The 20687-nt window shown below is 40.4% G+C and overlaps 2 protein-coding genes and 1 long non-coding RNA gene across 5 annotated transcripts in view; 1 reads left to right on the forward strand and 2 right to left on the reverse strand.

Annotated features, from left to right (window-relative positions):
* Window positions 1-20687, reverse strand: part of ntm (neurotrimin) — a 422694-nt gene that overhangs the window by 164338 nt on the left and 237669 nt on the right. The window lies entirely within an intron of this gene.
* On the forward strand, window positions 15428-16504 carry LOC134872545 (uncharacterized). The gene is made up of 3 exons (XR_010166814.1): window positions 15428-15742; window positions 15974-16148; window positions 16403-16504. It is a non-coding gene; the product is annotated as an uncharacterized LOC134872545 (long non-coding RNA).
* LOC134871767 (uncharacterized) lies at window positions 16538-18734 on the reverse strand. 3 transcript variants are annotated; one of them, XM_063894645.1, is made up of 3 exons: window positions 18333-18734; window positions 17523-18116; window positions 16538-17398 (listed from the first exon to the last, which is right to left on the reverse strand). In XM_063894645.1, exons 1-3 carry the CDS (start codon window positions 18678-18680, stop codon window positions 16991-16993), a joined length of 1350 nt encoding a protein of 449 aa, XP_063750715.1. In that variant the 5' UTR covers window positions 18681-18734; the 3' UTR covers window positions 16538-16990. The 3 variants fall into 3 exon arrangements, with proteins under 3 accessions (XP_063750715.1, XP_063750716.1, XP_063750717.1); XM_063894647.1 differs by having other exon boundaries at window positions 16541-16645; XM_063894646.1 differs by having other exon boundaries at window positions 16538-18116.

The raw sequence follows: 20687 nt of genomic DNA on the forward strand, positions 1-20687 counted from the left end.
AGTTGAAGGATCCTGGATATGTTTTCTGGGCTGAAGGCCGAGGATTAATGGGAATAAGTAGAGAGCTTGGGGGTGTCAAGAAAACTGCTGCCAGTGGACATCAAATGAGTTATTACATGTTTTTTATGAAGGCATATTTATTTATGTTTAATTATGCTTCCTTCCTGCTTCCTCTCTCTTTCTCTCTCTCTGGGCTTATCTCTTCACTGCCACCTTTGGGTGTTAATGAAATTATTAAGTTTTGTGAGGAAACAAACTCATGCTAAGGGGGTTTCCTTCTGAGTGTTAACCCATTAGCTCCTTACTCCAGCTCACCCAGTTCTTCTACTAACTAGTTGAGTGTTTAGTGTTCAGGACAGAGCAGACCTCAGTGTCTTTGATCTGTGACATCACATGTAACAGATGTATGAGTCTTTGATAATGAGCTGTATGTTAACCATTATAGGTTGATATCAAAGAGCACAGATATATAAGTAAAAAGTTCTTAAGAATAATCGGGGCACTTAATATGACCCACCTTACAAACATTCAACTTTTATGAACCTTTCGTGAAGTGAACGTCAAAACAGATGTTTTGACGTTCACCTTGATTTGCTCTTTCTCTCCATACAGTCTGAAGTGAATGTGTGCTGAAATAAAACAGAATCCATTAAAAAAGTCAACTGAAAATTAGAGCTCAAAAATTCGGCAGCACTTTGGATTTCAAAAGTCAAACTACCTATGAAAGACTGTTCACCTGGCTGTTTCTGGCTCTGATAGTACATTCATGTTCCATGTTAATCCAAATAAGTCAAATTCGTAGAAGCGAAGGGCCAATAAAAGTGACAGAGTATACCATTTTTTGCTCAAAGCTTTGTTTTTTGTCACCTACACTAATTTCTAATATTTAAAGATATATATGGTCTACGTACATGATGTGCACTGAAAGATTGTATCAATCAAACTAAGCAATCTGTGACCCAACCCAGTGTTTTTAATTGATAACGTACATTATAAGTCATGTGGAGAACACAATATATGTTGTCAATCCTTCACACAACTCGAAGCAGTTTTAGTTTCTTTGAAAAGTGTACAGAAAGAACATTGTATATTTTGAAGCTCTGTTTATGAAATATCTCCAAGGTTTCTGAGCCCCCAGAGATACATCTGTTCCAAAAAGGTCAAAAAAAATCTAATTTCTCTGAGGTAAATTGAACACATAATTACAGCTATACCATTAGTGATGTGTTGTCCAAACATACACAGTGTAGTTCAGAGAGGATGGAGCTGCTGTACCTACTCCCACCATGCTAAACAGAAATACAAATCCTTGACATCAAATATCTTCCAGTTTCTGCCTTTGCATCATGATGCTATCACGCTATGATCTGCAGCAGCAGCAGCAGCTAGTGGTTCTTTTACCTTGAGGTGTCACACACACTGTGAGCCCACAATATAGAGCAGCTGTGATCTGTGTGAGGTATCAGTAACCCAGCTGCAGAGTTGGCTTTAAATGTCAGGAAGTGACTTAAAAAGCAGCTGAGTTGTCATTTGCAAACATTTATAGGTTGGGATCCTTGATCTCTCTTGAACTGCTCTTCATCAACATGCCGCCTACATCTGATAAAACATGGCTGTAGATCTTGTTCGCTGTCAGCAAAGTCTTCAGCAGCTTTCAAGTCAGCTGAGTAAATGAAGACAGGAAATAAGGGCAGCTTGTGCTGAGGAAAATGTGCATGAAATATATAGGGGGATGCACGAAGAGAACTACAGCGTTCTCTGACGACAGTTCAATTATTGTAGTTGAAAGGATGGCAACCTGAACACCATCTGTATGCGGGTGAGATACTGTTCGCCATACCTCATCTGTCAAACTTTGCTTAGAGGAAGAAATTTGTCATTTATTACAACTCCACTTGTCCTATTTTCACTGCAGCCTTCACCTGATCAATGCTGTGAGCAAACAAGGAAAGACAAATCCGGCATTGATGTCTGATGAGGACGGAGACCGTGGGAGAATGATATCTTTATAAGAGGATTTTTCAGATTGGGTTTCTCACTGTGAGGACAGGAGAGACTGCAAAGACACATGCCCTCCATCCGGACACCGTTAATGAGGATGATCTGCTATCAAAGAGTCCTGGGACAAGGATTAGGACATTTAATACCACAGGAGGTAGGGAGAGTTTAAAGGCTCCAAGGGTGAGTCATGCTCGGCACACTCACCTACCAACAACCCCTTCTTCCATGACATATCACAAAGTATGAGGATATGAATATGAGCTTACAGTCTGACGCCTGCACCAACTGGGTTAACCATCAGCTGGGATGAAGCCATTCATCACTCCACTTTCTCTGCTTCATGTTATTTCTACTGTCTCTTCTTGCACTATTTTTATTGTATTTCTATTTGGTCTTTGTTTGAGGAGCCTGGGACTTACGATCTTCATTGGCATTATGTCACTGTTGTGCACATGACAATAAAGCCTTTGAAACGTTTAATCTTGATTCTGATAGCATTAAGATTAGAAGAATGTAATGATTCTAAAAAAATCACTTGATAATATTTGCAGGGGCGTTGCAACGGGGTAGGCAAACTAACCAATTGCCTAGGGCCCCGAGCTGGAAGGGGGCCCCCAAAGACGGCTGTTGACATTGGTCCACAGCAACAATAACATGAAACCCCCTTAAATGTTTTGCTCTGTAGAAGACACTGCAATGAACCATCGGAAATCTCCCCCATTCTACTAGCGCACGATCAAAAGCTTTGTAATTTCTGCGTGGCCTGAAGATGAAGCGAAATGACCCTTCAGGGCATAATAAAATAAAACATAAGCAAAGTGGTAGGTGGTAAACTAGTTTACTCTGTCTAAAAGCATGCTGTATATCTCAGAATTGTTATGTACAGGTGTATAAAATGTAAATAAAAGCTATATTGTTGCTGCCAATGGCTGCAAAGAATAAGATGGTATATAGCATTTCCTTGCTCCCATTAGCAGAATTATCAATTGGTTGTAAATTGATAAAATGACATCAACAACAATGCTAACAACAGTTAGGCTAGGCAGGTCTCTTCTGCCTGGGCCCCCCAGAGTGTCTTTAAATGCCCCTGAATATTTGCATTGTATATTATTATTTGATTACTATTTTACTGATATACCTTAGAACAAACACAGTAGCCATAATCCACTTTTATATACTATCGCAGCCTATCGTCTTTAAGCTGATGCATGGGGAGATTAATATTTCCAACTTTATAAAGTGTAGGCCGCATCAGCTGTATTGGTGTGTGTGTGTGTGTGTGTGTGTGTGTGTGTGTGTGTGTGTGTGTGTGTGTGTGTGTGTGTGTGTGTGTGTGTGTGTGTGTGTGTGTGTGTGTGTGTGTGTGTGTGTGATGTCTCTCAGTTTAGATTTGAAGTGGTAAGAAATGTGTGTCAATTGGGTGGGAGGTTAGATGTGGAAAAGACTCAATGACTGCACATATTGGATCCTGTTCTTTTCTGTCTTTTCTTCTAGGGCTCAGTACTTGTTCATTACTGAATAATGTATTCATAGTTGTTTGCCATCCTATTATGTGTTTTATACTTGTACATATAGCAATGCTACATGTCCAACTTCCATTCTCTGTGCTCACCCCACACCAAAGGTCTCTGCAGTACAGAAGCTCTGGCATGTATACAAAACCAATTAATGCTGACTGGAGCGAGGCACTCAAAATGACGTTATATAGAAATCACAGGATCAAGGTTCATACGATTGTGTACCTTAGAGTGTGAGCATCCCAACCAAGAGGGATCAATTAAAACGTGATGTATAATCCGTCTTTGCATTGGAACAAGACACAGAGAATGCTATGGAAACTCTATTAGGTACTGATGATGACGGTGGGTGGTAGGGGGTGAGGAAAGCTTGTTGCACCTCTTTGGCATCTGAAGCTTTAACTAATACCCAGAAATTTGACACCTTTGCAGAAATTCTAAGAGGAGCTCTTATTAACACTTCTGACTGTTATCAGCTGAAAGCATTTCGTACGATGAGCCACATTTCTATGTGACAATATCATCTTCATCAACACATTGTTAAGACTGTGCTTGTTAATTGATGCACTCTGTGAGTTGACCCATGGGAAAGACCTCACTATCAGCTTCCTTCCTTGGCTTTTTTCAGAAAGAGGAGCGTATCCATGTAAACTATTGGCAGTTTTCTTAAGCTGCTGCTGCTGCCAAACTGAGGGCTTAGAAGGATTTACTTAGTTCTGCATTACTTATGACAGGAATGGCTCTCCACATTCAGTAGCAGTGGAGTTTACAACGCATGAGCAGTTGCTGTTTCACAGTTGTTCAGGTAAGTGAGTGAACATCCACACATAATATCACACCTCGCACACTGTTTGAAGATGCTGCAGTGGTTTGTTTACAGGTCCTTTCAACACAAACTGGAACACAAGGCAGAGGTGTATCTGCAGAGTGTGCACATATGGCAAAACAGTAATTCAAACATTTGGGGAGGGAGTGATCGAGAAGATTGTGTGGGGAGTCAAGAACTTTAATCAAGAACTACCCTGATGAGTTTTCATTTTGAGTGAATGCAGATGAAACTGGTGCACTTCACTACTCCAAGTGGACACAGTGAACATTGGCCTACTCTACCGTAGGGACCTTTGACCAAAGCGAGCGAAAACTTGGCTTCAAATAAAAAACACCATTTAATATGTGTTTTCAATCATGTCAAACAATAAGAAACACAGTTAGCCTAGTCCCACCACAAAGGGGTATAGGAAAATGAAAGGGACAATTATTGAAAAGTACTTGGTTGGAGAACTTTGCAAACAGATCCAATCTTTTTCCAGGACTAGCTGGCTAACTGCAGTAGCTGGGCTTAGCGCTAACTCACTAGCTCACTAGCGCATATCAGTGGAGCATTTTATTCAATAATCAAAGCTATTGAGTCGACACATTTGACTTTAGCTTACTAAAGTTGTAAGCTAAAGCTCTGTTAGCAAACATGAGTACTTCACAAAAAGACTACCCTTATAAAGGGTTTATAATTAGGTTATTGATTAGGCGGTAAACACTTTATTAATCATTGAGAACCTTTTATAAACCACTTCTAACATAGTTTTCATACATCAACAATGCCTTATATTGGCCACCTAGCTTACTTTACCTTCTTCATCAGCATCCTTGGTATCTGCTGTTCACTGAGTTGATTCTCCCCCCATCCATCTTGATGTTTCTTGGCATCTCTGTTTATTTCATGTCTTATAAAAGCTTATTAATGATGATGAGTACAAACTATTCGCAAACCTTTTATAAGTGTATTCTTATGGTAAAGTGGTACCCAAACATGTTGTGTCATAAGTGAAACTTTGTCACTTACGACACAACAGTTGGTTCATTTATAAGATACCAACTTCAGCTTCATAGCTGTCTCAAAAACTGCTGAGAGGAAGTTAAATAAAGAACATGGTGCAACACAGACAATAGGCAAAGACATCCTCCTCCATGTATCCCTCCAGCTATCAAAGGTCAGCAATGACAAGTTAGCTTGTTTCAGATAAAAACCCAAATGTGCTGGTCAAAATGTAACAAAGCTGTAATCTAAAAAAAAGAGGTTTGATGATTTAGTGCACTGCTTGGGATTTTGGTGTGGTTTGTTCGGAAACACTAAATTCAATATCCTGTGCTTCTCTCCCTCATGTCAGGATTTGAAGAAGCACATCCAAAGCGTTTCTGTAAGAAAGCCCTACAGTAAATACAATATACCACATCCGGTCTGATTAATGTGGAAATGAGCTAATATTATCAAATAAATCATTAATGAGCACTATTTATTTAACAGCCATCTTTTAAAAATGCAGATGAAGGTGATAGTGGTTATCTTTCCGTTCTTATTATTTGACAAATTAATGCTATGATGATGATTGGATCATTTGTAATGTAAGCACTATAGGACTATTAAGTGTTTGTTTTCATGACTGACAGACTTCAGTGACACACACTCAACATCATCAAATGAAAAGATATTATTCATAGTGCCAATGTTTGGATTTAATATACCTGCGCAATAGGGCCGTATGTTACTACTGGTATGTGTTGAGAAGATGTATGCTTCAGCAGTCTGCTGCCCACAGTTTCTTTAAAATATCTCCAAATGAAACGATAACCCGAACGCAAAGCAAAATACAGCAAAAGAATATGATACATTTTATATGGGCAATGTACCTCATCCTCATTCAGGAAATTAATAAATTGACAAAGTACATACACTTGAACATAAAACATTTTTCATGACCTAAATATCAATAAGTGCAAGTTTTAAAAGATTGTTTTACTGAACTGCTGACGGAATTGTTTTCACCCAAAAGTAACAACCTGAAAATCAGACAAACGCTGAAAATAACTCTCCGGCCTACTCTAGCTTACTTCCTGTATTGTGGCTCTTAAGCTTGAAAGGGGAAGTTTTGTAAGTAAAAGCATCTGTTTGCTGGTACTGTTGAGATGTGCATGTAAACGCTGTTCCTGCCTGAGAGAACAGAAATAAAGAGCAGCTTGTTACTTTTACAGCAGGCTACACCGCAGGTCTAACCGCTGCATGCAGCACCGTACAGACACAGAATACAGGTAATGTTGCAGTAAACTGCATCATCAGGCATATGTTAGCTATTCCCTGAAAACCTTGTGGATTCCCAGGAGCTCTGGAAGGCTGGTCTGTCGCCGGAGAGTCAGCCAGCTGCGGCTAAGCCATATGTTGTGATGTCATTGCAGGAAGCGACCTGGTCTATCACTCAGAGAAGGTACAAACCAGGAACATGTGATTCATTCATAGGAGTAATAATTCATATTTCTAAACATGACCACACTTAATGGAAAATACATTTTAGAGGCAGCTCAGATAGCTTCAGATAGTTGGGCTGGAAGCTCAGGCTACACAGCATCCATACAACTCTGACTGGCTGTTCAGTCCTCACTAGTGTTTGATTGACAGCTTCAACACTCAACCAAACAAACCGTACTATCCAGGGTTGTTTTGAACTGAGCCAAACAGATTTGGTGTGAGAGCCACTTATAGCGGCATATTATAATCAACATCTACATATTCTGTATGATCAGTAAATCCAGATTTACTCAACGCAACATGTAACATTAATTTTTAATGGCTTCTTGATCTCAGCAATCAATTTAATGATACAAAAATGCTTCCCTGTACATACTAACCTGCAGGAAAATCACCAAGACATCATAAAAACTAGTGTTATGAATATTCTCTATCAAACTGTGTTGCTGTATATGTCTCACAAAAGGCTATGAAGTCCAAAAGAGGAGAGAAATGTATAACCGCTCCATTTGCAGTCAGCAATGTGTTCATCTCAAGCTTCCTTTATAAAAATATGTGTAAAGACAAAGCTGCAGCAGTGGGAGTGTGTGGTGTCAGGCTTCAGAGAGGTGAATGTCCTCAGTCTCAGGGCTCTCTGCGGAGTGTCTCCCGCTGTCTCTGTTTGGTATGCAGAGGCTGCAGATGAGATGCATGTTGATGGTCTGCAGCTCCCTCCTGACTGGAGTCCTCTCCTCTCTAACTCTCTCTCTCCAGGCTAATTGACTGTAATGAAATTGCCGGAGACAATCTTGAGAGCAGACTTAATTGATAAAGTGAGTCATGGAAATGGAAAAAAAAAGAAGAGGTGACAGAATGTGGAGACAGTCCTGATGACATGCTCTCTATCTCTGTAAAATAATTGCATCTGCTCCTGTGCATATGAGATTGGAGGTGTTGGAGGGGCGGGGTTGTGGAAGATATCGTTAACATTTAAGATTTCAGCCAAAAGCAAGATTTCAACCATAAAAATAAACCATGAAAATGTTATTACTTAAAATACATCCTGTAACCTTTGCCATCATCAGATACATTTCTCATCGATCATTGATCATGTGATAATCCTGTGATTGTACTTATGATGCTGTCGTACCAAAAAACCTATTCACCAATTAACTCAGGACATGTGATCACAAAGACAGGGCACATGTTGCTGATGAAGGTGGTTTGCTGCACCGGTCACACACCGTGCTCAAACAATCAGCTCAGTGTTTGTGCTGAGGATCAGACAGGGGTCAACATGTTTGAAGTTATTAGAATTATTTCAAAAACCATAACCTCTGCTACACGAACATGTTAACAATGCTTTTTTTCACAACGATTTTAATGAAAAAATTTAAAAAACAATCCAGATAAAGTCCTTTTTGATTGAACTGCTTACAAATTAGCCATAAAACAAGGTCATGAGTAAGTAAGGCCGGGAACCCGTGGATTAGTTGATGGATTAATGATGTTAATATTCAAAGAAAAGATGAAATAAAGAAATCCCCTATAGTATGTATAAGTCATTTATTAAACGAAGATGTCCGATATTTGCTGCTGCCAGCATCTCCAATGATTTGATGCTTTTCATCTCATATTTAGTAAATGGGGCGAAGTCTCTGCTGGCCCTAGAGGGGCCATTTATTGAATTAATGAATATCAATTTGAATTGGTTTTCAACATGAATATGTATCCCATGTGTGGTTAACACCCCACAGGGGGTGCTAAAGGACCATTCTCACTTCTCTTCTTTTGCTCCGTCCATCAGAAAATGTTTGCAAGAAGGAGCTTCTCAGATTTGAAGCGAAGCTTGCTACTTGTTCGACTGTAGGCTGCTGGAATCAACCCAGACCAAGTTCATTTGGAAATGTCCCAAAAACAACTTAAAAACGCTTTCACTTCTCAACTGAAGCTCAAGAATGGAATGATGCATACTTGGAGAGCATACGTTTCTGCTTTTTTTTGGGTTAGATTTTTTCTATGCAGGCTAGTATTTGAAGATAGCATTCGTTATGTTCTATTAGTTGTCCTATTATTGCAGCTGCTCTAGTCTGTGTATGTAGATTTACGTTATAGAGACCGTATGGACTAATAGTCTAATATTGAGTTCACCAAAGTTTTATGATAAAAATGTATAGTATGGGGCCTCGGTACATGTTTGCATATGTTCGGCAATTTGCACAATTACCATGAGTTGTGTTAATTTGCATTATGGAGGCTGTGGCACAATGGGACAGTGCACTGATCTGATCAGGGGATCACTGGTTCAATCTCCACTGCAGTCAGCATGTACACTTCACCCCAAATTGCTCCTGTGATTCTCCACAGTATTGAATGTAAGTAAGTCGCTTTGAATAAAAGCGTCTAACAAGTGACACGTAATGTAATTAATAGCATTACAGCCATGTGGGCAATAGTTTAAGATAAGATAAGGTAAGATAAGAATTACTTTATTAATCCCAGACTGGGAAATGTTTTCGTTGCAGCAGCATAATACAATACAATACACGTCATTGCACATAGAAATAAAAATAAAATAAGAAATAACAAATTCTAAAGTATGGACATCTTAAAGAAGAAGTATAAATATAAATAAACCAGCATTATATATATATATATACATATATATGTATATATACAGTTGAATATGAACATCAATTATCATTGGACCGTGAGACAAGTAGACTATTGAAGCTAACAAAATATAACGCTTTAAAAATGACGTGGCTGATTTGGACAGTTTTCACGTTTTTTGGGGGGGTTATTGAGGATGCTGAATCCATTTCTGACATTTTCAGGGAAAAAAAATGGCAGTTTTATTCAGAAAGTGGCCATAGTCTTTTCGGGCGGATTTTGACAAACATGAGTACTGTTGCGACCTTTGGATATGAAAACTATTACATCTACTGTGGACTACTTTTCTTCAAATAATAGGCAATCTGTTCAATCGAAATGGTCGAAAGTCCTTTAAATGTTCGAAATCAACACAAAATAAATCAAAATCAGCCCTATGGAGAGTACAAATATTAGCACTTGTTAAAACCGCCACTTGGAATCCTCAGTAACACCCAAAATCACTCTAAAATTGTCCAAATCGGCCAGTTAGTTAGCAATCCGGGAGTTTCTGTGTGCTGGGGACCCGTACTATACATTTTTAACATAAAACTGTGGGGTACTAATTGCTGGGTTCCCAACAGGAGCTGGCACCTTGACTATAAAGGCAAGCATATAGTAAATCTGTGAGTACAATCTGAAATGTTTGCTTGGAAACGGTGTGTTGCTGCAATTAACGTTAGCATCCAGTTGCTAACTTGTTAAGACTGAAGGCTGTGGCCACATGGATTATTTTATGTGTCTGTTTTCTGTTAACTGGCATCATTAAACACTTTTCATTTGTGGCTTCTTCTGCTTGTGAATAAGGTCAACACCAAGAGCTAGATGCTGCCAATGATGGCTGCATGAACATCTGTGATGTGGAGCTGCCGCAGTTGGCAGGATCCGATGCCAGCTGTGTAGACCCATGGATCTGCCTGTCCCACCGGACCGTCAGGCCACAATGTTGTGCCGCACAGCAGAATTGCAAAGCGAACTGACTGTCATCTCATCAAAATATCACTTCGCTGCCACACAAGCTGCTCACTGCCAACACCTGGGCTCCTCAGTGCTCAGGGAATAAAGGGAAGAAACACAACTGCAGTAGTCAGTGCCAGCTTTAACCAGCCAAGTGGACTGGAGAAAAGTTTATATTTTTGCTCTATATCGTCTGAGAGTCAAGCTAAAGTTCACTTGTTATGTCACACACAAGGAAGCAGTGGAGTGTTGTCATGGGTTATTAAGGCTGAAAGCAAACAGGGATTATGGATTTTTGTGCGTTCTGACTGGCACTCAAATTGAATTACACAATAGGATGGCTGCTACAGCGTTCCAATTAGCCCCTTCTAAATGGAACAATATTCAAATGTAATTCAGTTCAGTTGCGGTGGAAAAGTGGAATCTTGCTGTGCGGTTCCATTATGGGAGTGAATTTGTATTGCAAGGCAGGTGGGTTAATGAGATATTCAATGTAAAATGTATACTGGGATGTACTCTATTGAACTCCACAATAGCCTTGATTCTATTATGGTTTTTAACACTGTAGGGTGTATTTTAATGGCTAACCTGTGAAGGACCGGTCAACACAAGAGCAATCATTGTTCCCGTTTCAACTACAGTGCTTATGGGGTGAGTGTATTATTAAGGCATCTCAACAGTCAACCAGAGTTAACTTCAGGTTCATGTTAAACCGGAATTATTTTTAAGTCTCTGTCTGGACCTGAGCTCTCACCCTCTGCATGAAAGATCAGCCAGTAGCAGATTCTTCCAATAGGAATTGTATTTATATAATATTGGACAACCCAAACATACACTGAGTTGATAGGATTCAAAGTTAAATATTTTCTACATTACAATAAATTATAAATGCATGCACCTACTGACTCCCAAGTAGGAAGGTTGACAGAGAGGAAATGAGGAAATGCAAGTACAATAATGAGGTATAATAATATTAACAACAACAACAACAAAAATAATAATAATAATAATAATAATAATAATAATAATAATAATAATAATAATAATAAGGCAGGTTATGTATATATAGAGTAGTAATTTATTATAATTTAAAAGCATAACACTGTTATCTCTGCATTACTTTGTTGTCCGTCAGTTTCACAGTTAATACCAACATTATACTGAATGCTCTGACTACTTGTCAAGGCCTTGCCCCGAGCAAAGTCTCAGACCTGTTCACCTATCAGGGGCCGGCTCACAGCCTCAGGTCCTCAGGCGCTGCTCAGAAGGCTCTCTCACTGAAGGGAACAGAGGATCTGGCCCCAGCTGTGAGGGCCACGAGGTTTCTCAATGACCCGCCTCAGGTGAGAATTCCAGACCTGTGTGGTGAACCCTTGTGAAAAGAAAGACCTTGGCGGACGATGCAACGTGTTCTTTTTGCTGATGTACTGTATGTATGTATATTTTCACAACAGTCTTTGAAGGAGGCCCACAGTAAATGCCATGTGTTTCCATCAACAAACAATATGTTATAAAACATCTTAACTCTGTAAAAACAGAAGTCATGAACTCTGTACAAAAAGTATTGTCCATCATTATCTTGAACACAACTGGAGCTTTTGTATCTCACAGACCTCCATAATGTGTTTAGAGAGGATCTGGTCATGAGATGCCGCCACAGGGCAGAGAAACTCTTCCTTTCTAAAGTTGTAAAGCCTTTAAACAAACACTTGGATCCTACACTTAGTGTGTGTTTGTGCTTTATAAGGAACTTGTGAAATAACTATCCCTTGCCACAAATATAGCAGTTAGCTGAGCACCAGCAGAGGCTCAAACTGTGGGCTACACACTGAAATTATCATCCTCCAGTAATCCACTGAGATCCCAGATGTGACTCCGATGGGTGGCAGGAGGCAAGTGGGTCATAGTAGGGCTGTGTAGAGGAAATGAAACGTGTTCAGACTCTGGCCTGTTCCACTGGATAATTTTGGAGTAAGGAAAGGGGGAGTGTTCAAGGATGCTAGTTAGAGTGATGGAAATGGCTCTGTGATCCTCCATTATCTGTCTTCCTTTCCTCATAATGTACCTTTGCCTCTGCCCCATCGATTGCGGCTACTGCATGTTGTCATTAAATCAATTCTTCCCAGAGGAGAAATGGTTTGTGTATGAACAGTCCTTGCCCTTACTATCATGACAGCACTAGCATTGGCAGTGAAATGGATAAGGATGAAACCAGATACAACAGCAGTGCACAGAGCAGGAAATGTATTTTTCTGCTTGCTCTTGCTATTCCATCAGCTACGCATGTTTGCAGCAAAATAGGAATGCATGCCACATGCACGTGACTGCAGAGCACAATACTATCTGACTCTGTGTCACTTATTCCTTCCACTTTTCTTGGATGATAGTAATTTTAGAAACATTGTATTTCCAACAACAAATCCACTGAGGTAGACATTTTTTGTAAACAGAACAACAAAGAACTTTGAAGTGCCTCACCTATAACGCCAGAGGGAAATGTGGAACTATGATGGTTTCCATAGCCTAAATATTTCCTCATGCATTTACACAGTGGCCTCAAGGGACACTGTTCTATGATAACAATGCTTTAGACGCATGACACATTATTTTCAGCTTCCAGTTATGGGGAAATACTTTAAACCCCCATGAGCCTCATGCTGCAGATATATAGCTGCAATATTGTCTTAAATCCTAAATGTATTTGCTAGTACTTATAACAAAGGTAAGCTACAGTCCCCACTTCAAATACCTTCAGGTTTAATTCAAGAACTAATATTCACAAGGATCCAGACAGCAGCGCTCACATGAGACTGAATCTCTCTATGAAAAGAACACGTCATGTTAGGGTTTTCTAAGAACTGTTCATAAATCCCAATAGGAACATTCCATTGTCTTCTTCTTCACATGGAGAACAGCAGAGGTGCGTCTGTCTGAACAGAACCAGGCTGATACTCATGACATCTACTCCTGATGTTCTGTGTCTTCTTATCTCGGAGCAGGAGTCTGTTTCTCCTGCTCGGGGAGAGAGCTCTTTGTGAAGCAGTAGAGCTCTTCTGCCACCAAGTGGGCACCTCCATACAGCGTGAACTTTCTAAATGCATACATGAAGAAATCTAATTTGTCCGGATCATTGTGCAAATTCACCCTTTTCTGGTCTTAATATGGCCACCAGTAATACGTACCTGAAGCCTGTGTAAGGAGCGTCAGGGCAGACACAAAGCCTCACACAGGAAGCAGACAGATTAGCCCGGCTTTTATTTTGTCAGGAAAACTTAAAGTTTCACTGACTGTGTCCAATCCGCCCACCCTGACACCCCCCTCCGCTTTTAATTAGCGTTTCTCAGGGGGACCCTTATCAGTGGAGGACTGTGCTCTTAATGAGGCTGTTATTAAGTCCTTCTCCTCGGGGCTGATAGACTGGCAGCCACCTATGGCACCAGGCTGATAATGCTGAACCTCAGTTAATTCCAATTCCTTTTCTCCCCCTGAAGGTGCACTGGAGGTTTTTAATCCCCCGGCCGAACACCACACGCGAGTAGTCGTGCTGTCGGAACAATTGAGTGGTGGGGGGGGCATACTGATAAAGATTAGGTATAGGAGAGCAAAGGGGTTTGTTCGAACTGAAGGACGGGATGCTCAGGATGGCTCCTTTGGCCTTTCACAGACCTAGCTGGCTGGCTCTTGGGGGGGTATGCTCTAATGAACGAGACTTAAAGTGAAGGACTGCTCTCACATAGGGGGAGGGGCATTTAGTGTTGGTGGGTTCTGCTTCAGGGCCGACATGGGGGCAATGCCATTTGGTCCCTGTGGATCATGCTCAGAATTTGAGATTTGGAGATTGGATCTTACTGACAAGCTCATGTTATCACCCTGAGCGTTTCAGCTTTCTGTGACGCTCTTTGCTTTTTAAATCCAGGTCGTATATTTAGACACCCAAAATACCCATACCTGATTTACTGAGTGTGTACGGTATACTACGTGTGTGGGATTTAAGTAAACCTTGAGACCTTCTTCTATAAATGCTGCTTCATTAATAACACTAATTGACCTTTAAATAGTTCTAAAAGAAAGATCAACTTTTTAGATAGAGGAACATTATCTACATGTAGTTGATGTAGTTTAACTGATAATCTTTTTCAAAATAATGTTTAAAAGATTGATTTCCTACTGTGATGATGAACTGTTTTGTGTCACATGTAATGTAGTCAGTGCAACATTCTACAGAAAGCAGTTAATCCAGTAAAAAGGTTATGTAATGTGTGCATATTTCCTGTAAATCCATGAGTCATGTTGGCAGACACATTTTCTGCTTGGAACTCACTCCCCTGATTCATTTTCAAGTCTAAATTCCAATTTATTAAAACCTCTGGACCTGGAGCAGGATGTTGTTTTTTTTCAACTCAACCCATTGTTTACAAGTGTTCAGTTTGTTATGAGGATGTTATATTGAAAGAACAATCTGATTAAAGGCACATTTTAACTTTTTACCATGTAAGTGTCTTTATTTTTCTTATTTAAAACCTATCTGGGTACATTTGTATCCTGAAGGTTGCTCCAAAACAAACGGTTGTTGTTTTACAGGCCAGAATCTGGAGCCAACTGCAGACAAATGCAATAACTCAAAACGTTATAGCAAAATAATGTATTATTTGAATTCTCACAACATAAAGAAGACAATATGAACGTTGATGGAGGACCCATTAGTCGGAGTAAAGCCTCCATGTACCTCTCAGGGCCAACATGCTGAAAACAAAGTGCAGCTCTCACACCAGCTACAGCTGCAGTCCATCAAACCAATGAGCCAGCCATCCGAAAATAAAACAACTATGATTAAGGAGTTTAAGAAGTAGGGTATAATCAATCCTTATTCACAATCTCGAGTTTATTTCACTCAGAAATAACATAGGCTGTCAGCTTACATGTGTGGGGAGAAAGTCCTGCATGCTGTGCCGAGCGGAACACACAAGGGTCAACAATCTTAAAGAACAATGCACCATTACCTCATACAAAGGTCTGTATAGAGCTCCTGCAGATGATGTCATATATGCTGGTCACGTGACGAGATACGACAGGGGCAGCCATTTTGGCAGTCATCGCGGCAGTAAATTGACAGGCACTGGCAGACTGTCAAGGATGGTGGATAACTGCTGTGCACCAGGTTGCACAAATAGGCGTGGGAAAAAGAAAGGTGTATCGTATTATCGCATTCCTAAAGACGCGGAGAGGAGGGAGAAGTGGATTGGAGCGATTAAAAGAGCCAGGAGCCTTCAGAAAAAGACTGAAAGATGGGACCCCCCGGCCGTTGGCTTTCGCTTATGCAGTGATCACTTCATATCAGGTGGGTGAAGGAATACAGTACAATGCTACAAAAAGTTTCTGGTCAGTTTAATTAAATTTAATTAGTTTAATTTAAGAAGTAGCACCCAGTTATTATAGCTAACGGACACTGTGATGTCCCTTTTTAACTCAACAAGTGTGGCTCTGGCGCAGCCTAGCCAGTTAGCAAGTTAGCTTGTAGCAAGCTAGTGGTAAACAAACCCGTGTTGAAATATTCCTTCTTATTTTGTAGGGAGAAAGAGTGATAATCCGTTGAGTCCGGATTTTATCCCCTCAATTTTCGATTACCTTCCATCTCCAGAGAAGAGGAGACATAAAACGAGACTGGAGGTTTTTAACAGAAGGCAGAAGGCTAAACTGCACAAAGTAGAGCAGGCAAAGATATCTGCAGAAGCCATCCGTCAAAGGTGGGTAGATCAAACTCCTGTCTGATTACATGTTGGGTCTACTTGTGATCGGTGTGTTATTCAGATTATTTTATTTCAAATAGTTAACTGCCGTGATATGGTTATAAACAATAACGTCACACCAGTCATTTAATGAAGGCTAATATCATATGATTTCCATTAAACATGTCAAACTGTAAACATGTAAACATGTCAAACTGCCATCAGTATTGTATGCATGAAAGCTTATTTTGCTGCTTCTGTGTTTTCATCAGGACATCAACTGATGCAGCCCCAGAAGACCATATCACAGAGCCTTTGAAGGAGCCCCCCATCACAGATCCGTTGGAAGACTCAGCCGATGATCCTGTCCAGCCTAAATATCACTTTATCTCCAGATAAATGGGTGCAGAGGTGAAATTCTAAATCCGGCTGGTCGCACCAGGACGTCTGTGTGTGATAGGCGATGCTGCATTTCGTAGTATTTTCTGGCCAGTTCTTCATTATTGCATCCCCATCTGAAGAAACAATGGAAATATGAGTTTTGGACAATAGTAATGCCACCCCACATTGCTACCTCCCTGCCCTTTACAAATGTTTAATGCTGTACTTGGTTTTACACTTCTTTTTAAAGAATAGCCTAGTACTTACTGCATTTACCCTCTCTGTTCATTCACCTCACACTAATTTTCTTGTACACCATATGTTGTACGTAAGTAAGTTAACACATACATAGAAGAGATTACACACTGCACACCCTATTTTAGTTTACAGGGAAATTCCAGCTGATTTCAACATGCAGTTGTAATGCTCACACACACTACCCTTGACTTGTCAGTACCTTCCTGAAGATGTGGCATATATCATCCCACATGATACAGCTGTATTGTAAGGTGTCTGCTGATGCACATGTCACAATGTTTCATACAATAAGTAATCAAATGCATATGCCCATTACTTTTGGGATGATGAACATCAGCTGACACCTTACAACAAGGCAGAAACTTTTGGGATGCTATTTGGAGTATGTTAGGATGTTCAACTGCATGTTGACATTGGCTGGAATTCTCTGCCCATGAATACCTGGTAGCCTCACTGCTGAAAACATGGGACTTTGGGTCACATATCTGTCTTATGAGAGACACGGCTGGCTTTCTGAGGTCTGTTCTTGTTGCTGCTCTGAAGGTAGATCCTGTCACCCTACCACTCCTTTGATCAAACCAAATTCTGGACTTGGACTGTGCTTGGGTCTCCTCCTCTACAATATCACTCTGAAAACATGGCAATCCAAACAGTTTCTCATTTACATTGCAAGATAGCGCACACACAGTACACGTGCACATAACATGGTAGATCTTAGATTTCAGTCATTAGTAAACAGAATATGTTATGTACCTGTTCTTCAGTGACAGTCAAGTCCTCAAATATTCCTTCTGCACGCTCTTGTAATTCAGCCAGGTTCAGGTCTCTTGCCTTCTTGTCATACAGACTGGTAAGGGGTTCAGGTAAATCTAGCTTGACAGCCTTGGGTACATAGGATGTGGCGTACCCGCGAACAACTGACAGGACTGCAGGTCTGCAGGACTTCCCATCTTGAGTCCGGCACTGTGAGAGATTTTGGTAGAACTGTGTTTGCTCAGCAGCAGTCAGGGGTGGGAAAGATGGGGGCGCAGAGGTACCCTTGGTGGAATTCCCCTTTTTATTTTGTTGAGTATGGTTGAATATGATGTCCTTGCCCTGCAGGTACTCCACATTCTTCGCAGCATCCTCACTGGGAGAGGCCCACTTGCATTTTTTGGATGTGCAGCTGATCTCCTCGTGCCTTGCGTTGTTTTTTCCCCACAGACTGAAGAGAACAGCTGACACATGAGAGCAGCTCTCCCCGAGTCCCGCTGTGCAGTTGCAGTGGGCTCCCAGCACAACACCGTCGTTCCTCACCACCACCCATGGCTTTAGTTGACTTTCATTAAGCCTTTGGGAGTGATTAACCTATATGAAATTCCAAAACAGATAAATAAAGGTAAAAAACGCCAGCCACTTTGGTTGAGTACGATCAAAAATACAAACTAGCAAGTTACAGATGCACTGCAGTAGCTATCCAAGCTAAAAAACATGCTAACGTGACACTTCCGTAGCTAGCCAAGCTAATAAACAAACAATGCTAACGTGACACTGCCTATCAAACTGGAATAATTTAATACTTACCCTTGCAGTGATGATGCCGAAGTTTTTGGATGTAAGACTCCACAGTTGAATGTTGTTTACGAAGCCGGACTGACACCATTTGTAAGCCTCCAAGCTTTTGTACGCTCTGAGGGAGTCTCCTGAGTACACTGATGGAAAGCTTACAAGATAGCTGTGGATGTCTGCGTAGCGCAAGTCGGGTACATCGTCTTCAGAGCAGGAGGTTATGCTCTTGAAAAGCACACCGGGTGAATTATATGGGTCGCTTATATTTAATCTCTCTAATTTTGTACTATAAAGCCGAATTTCACTTGAATTAAAATGAGAAGTATACTCGCTCGGTAAGAAAACACTGGCACCGGTGGTCATGTTGACTGCCAAAATGGTGGCTCCCAACCAAAAGTCACGTGACCGCAGGAGCTCTATTGTCCTACGAATAAGCTCTATTTGTTTTCCTTTTCATTGCCTACGGAAGATACATGACTCTCCTACCGCCACCCCACCACCTGAATGTGTGTGTTTACATTAGCAAGCATCGCTAACGCTGTACTGGAGAGACTGTGTGTAATATAAAGGTCCTGTCCTTGTGGTAAACCGAGAGAGAAACGTTTGAGCTCCAGACTGCTTCAGAAATAATGCTGGATGTGGTTTGGAACATAATATGGCGTTTAATCACTGCAGCGTTTAGCTGAGTTTCTCCCGGTAGAAAACTCTCTTCAGAGGAGAGATCATGATGCTCCAAAGGGGCGTGGCCAGCAGCAGCTCCAAAGGGGCGTGGCCAGCATCAGCTAGTTCATTTAAAGCTACAGTCACAGAATCAGCACGGCGCTGAAATAGAGGGGGATTAGGCATGCTACAATGGGGGATCTGTTTGCTATTTTGAGCAAAACTCTTCACAGACATATTTTATATAGATATATTACAATATGTTGTTCAAATATAGCGTAATAGGAGACCTTTAAGCTACAGTGCATCCATTTTTGTAAGTATCGTCTGGCCTGCACGTCTGTCAGTTACTACTAACTCTTTCTCCAACTTTAGGTAACACTGCACTGAGACAAAAACCTCTTTCAGTCTGGAATGGTAAAATATATAAACTGCAGCCTGCAGGAACGCTATTGATGTTCAGCAACCCGTAAACAGAAGAGAGGGAAATACTTAAATATTGTACCTCAGTAAAAGTAAAGTCCTGTATTCAAAATGTTCCTCCAGTGAAAGTAGAAAGTATTCTCATCAAAATGTACTTAAAGTAGCGACAGTAAAAGTAGGCATTGTGTGATTGGTCCATTTCAGAATAATATCTCTGATATGTTTTATAATGATTGATCATTAAAGTGTTCTCAGAGCTGGTAAAGGTGCAGCTAGTTTGAATGGCTTTGTATACTGCAGGGTAGCTGCTGGATTTACTCCAGGTGAACTAAAGTCTGATTTAAGGGCTGATTATATTTACCATCATTAATCCAGATCTGTAAAGCTACTAAAGGGATTAAATACATGTAGTGGAGTAAAAGTATTTACCTCTGAATTGTAGTATAGTAGAAGTGCAAAGTAGCCTAAAATGGAAATACTCAAGTACAAGTATCTCAAAATCGAGCACAGTACTTGAGTAAATGTCCTCAGTTTAGTGTGTGGTAGCTGCTGTAGCTCAATTCACCTTCAGACAGCACTTTTCCTTTTTTTTGTATATATATATATATATATATATATATACAGCCCAGTAGACTGGGGTCCTACAAAAGGCTTTTGGATAGACATTTTAGTTTTAAATCTCAGGCAGTTCCTCCTTTGTGTGTCCTCATCCAGGAGAGTCTTATTGTTAGGAGAAGACAGTGTCTCACACAGCATGTACAACATTAGAAGGCTTACTGAAACATATCTTCTTCAAATTGAATGCCCACAAATAGCATGGCAATCCATTTTTGATGATGATGCTGCAGCACTGCCAGGCTCATCGCCCGGCCTGTGGCCTGCTTCCTGGATACCTTCCTAATCAAGTTTAATCAAATTATCATAGTTGTGTGTGGATACAATGTTGTTCTGTTTTTAAAGGGTGGGGCTGGTATCGATCTCATTGTTAACTGGCAACAAACCCCAGAAACCATATTTAAAGAGAACCTTTGATCACAACTTTGTCTTTGGCTCTCAAACACAAGAACATTTGTTTCTACAACATGACACAAACCCCTTCAAATAGTCATTTAATAAAGCAAGTGGCCACTGTTGTTAATTAAATATTAAATGCATAAAGTTATTTTGATAAAGGAACTGGAATAATAGATTTGAGATTATTTAAATAGAGTTTTCTGATATTAATGTGAATACTTATAGTACAAAATGTGAGGGCCAGCAGGAAACAAGACTGTGAAGAACATGTTT

The sequence above is a fragment of the Eleginops maclovinus genome, chromosome 11 (assembly GCF_036324505.1).
Source record: "Eleginops maclovinus isolate JMC-PN-2008 ecotype Puerto Natales chromosome 11, JC_Emac_rtc_rv5, whole genome shotgun sequence".
NCBI classification, from domain to species: domain Eukaryota; kingdom Metazoa; phylum Chordata; class Actinopteri; order Perciformes; family Eleginopidae; genus Eleginops; species Eleginops maclovinus.

What these genes read in the sequence shown, in the direction of transcription:
- LOC134871767 (XM_063894645.1), bottom strand. Translation starts at nt 18,680, where the DNA reads ATGACCACCGGTGCCAGTGTTTTCTTACCGAGCGAGTATACTTCTCAT. An exon ending in TCGGCATCATCACTGCAAGG is followed by an intron (nt 18,117 to 18,332) that starts GTAAGTATTAAA and finishes AATTTCATATAG; the next exon opens with GTTAATCACTCCCAAAGGCT. An exon ending in TGACTGTCACTGAAGAACAG is followed by an intron (nt 17,399 to 17,522) that starts GTACATAACATA and finishes CCATGTTTTCAG; the next exon opens with AGTGATATTGTAGAGGAGGA.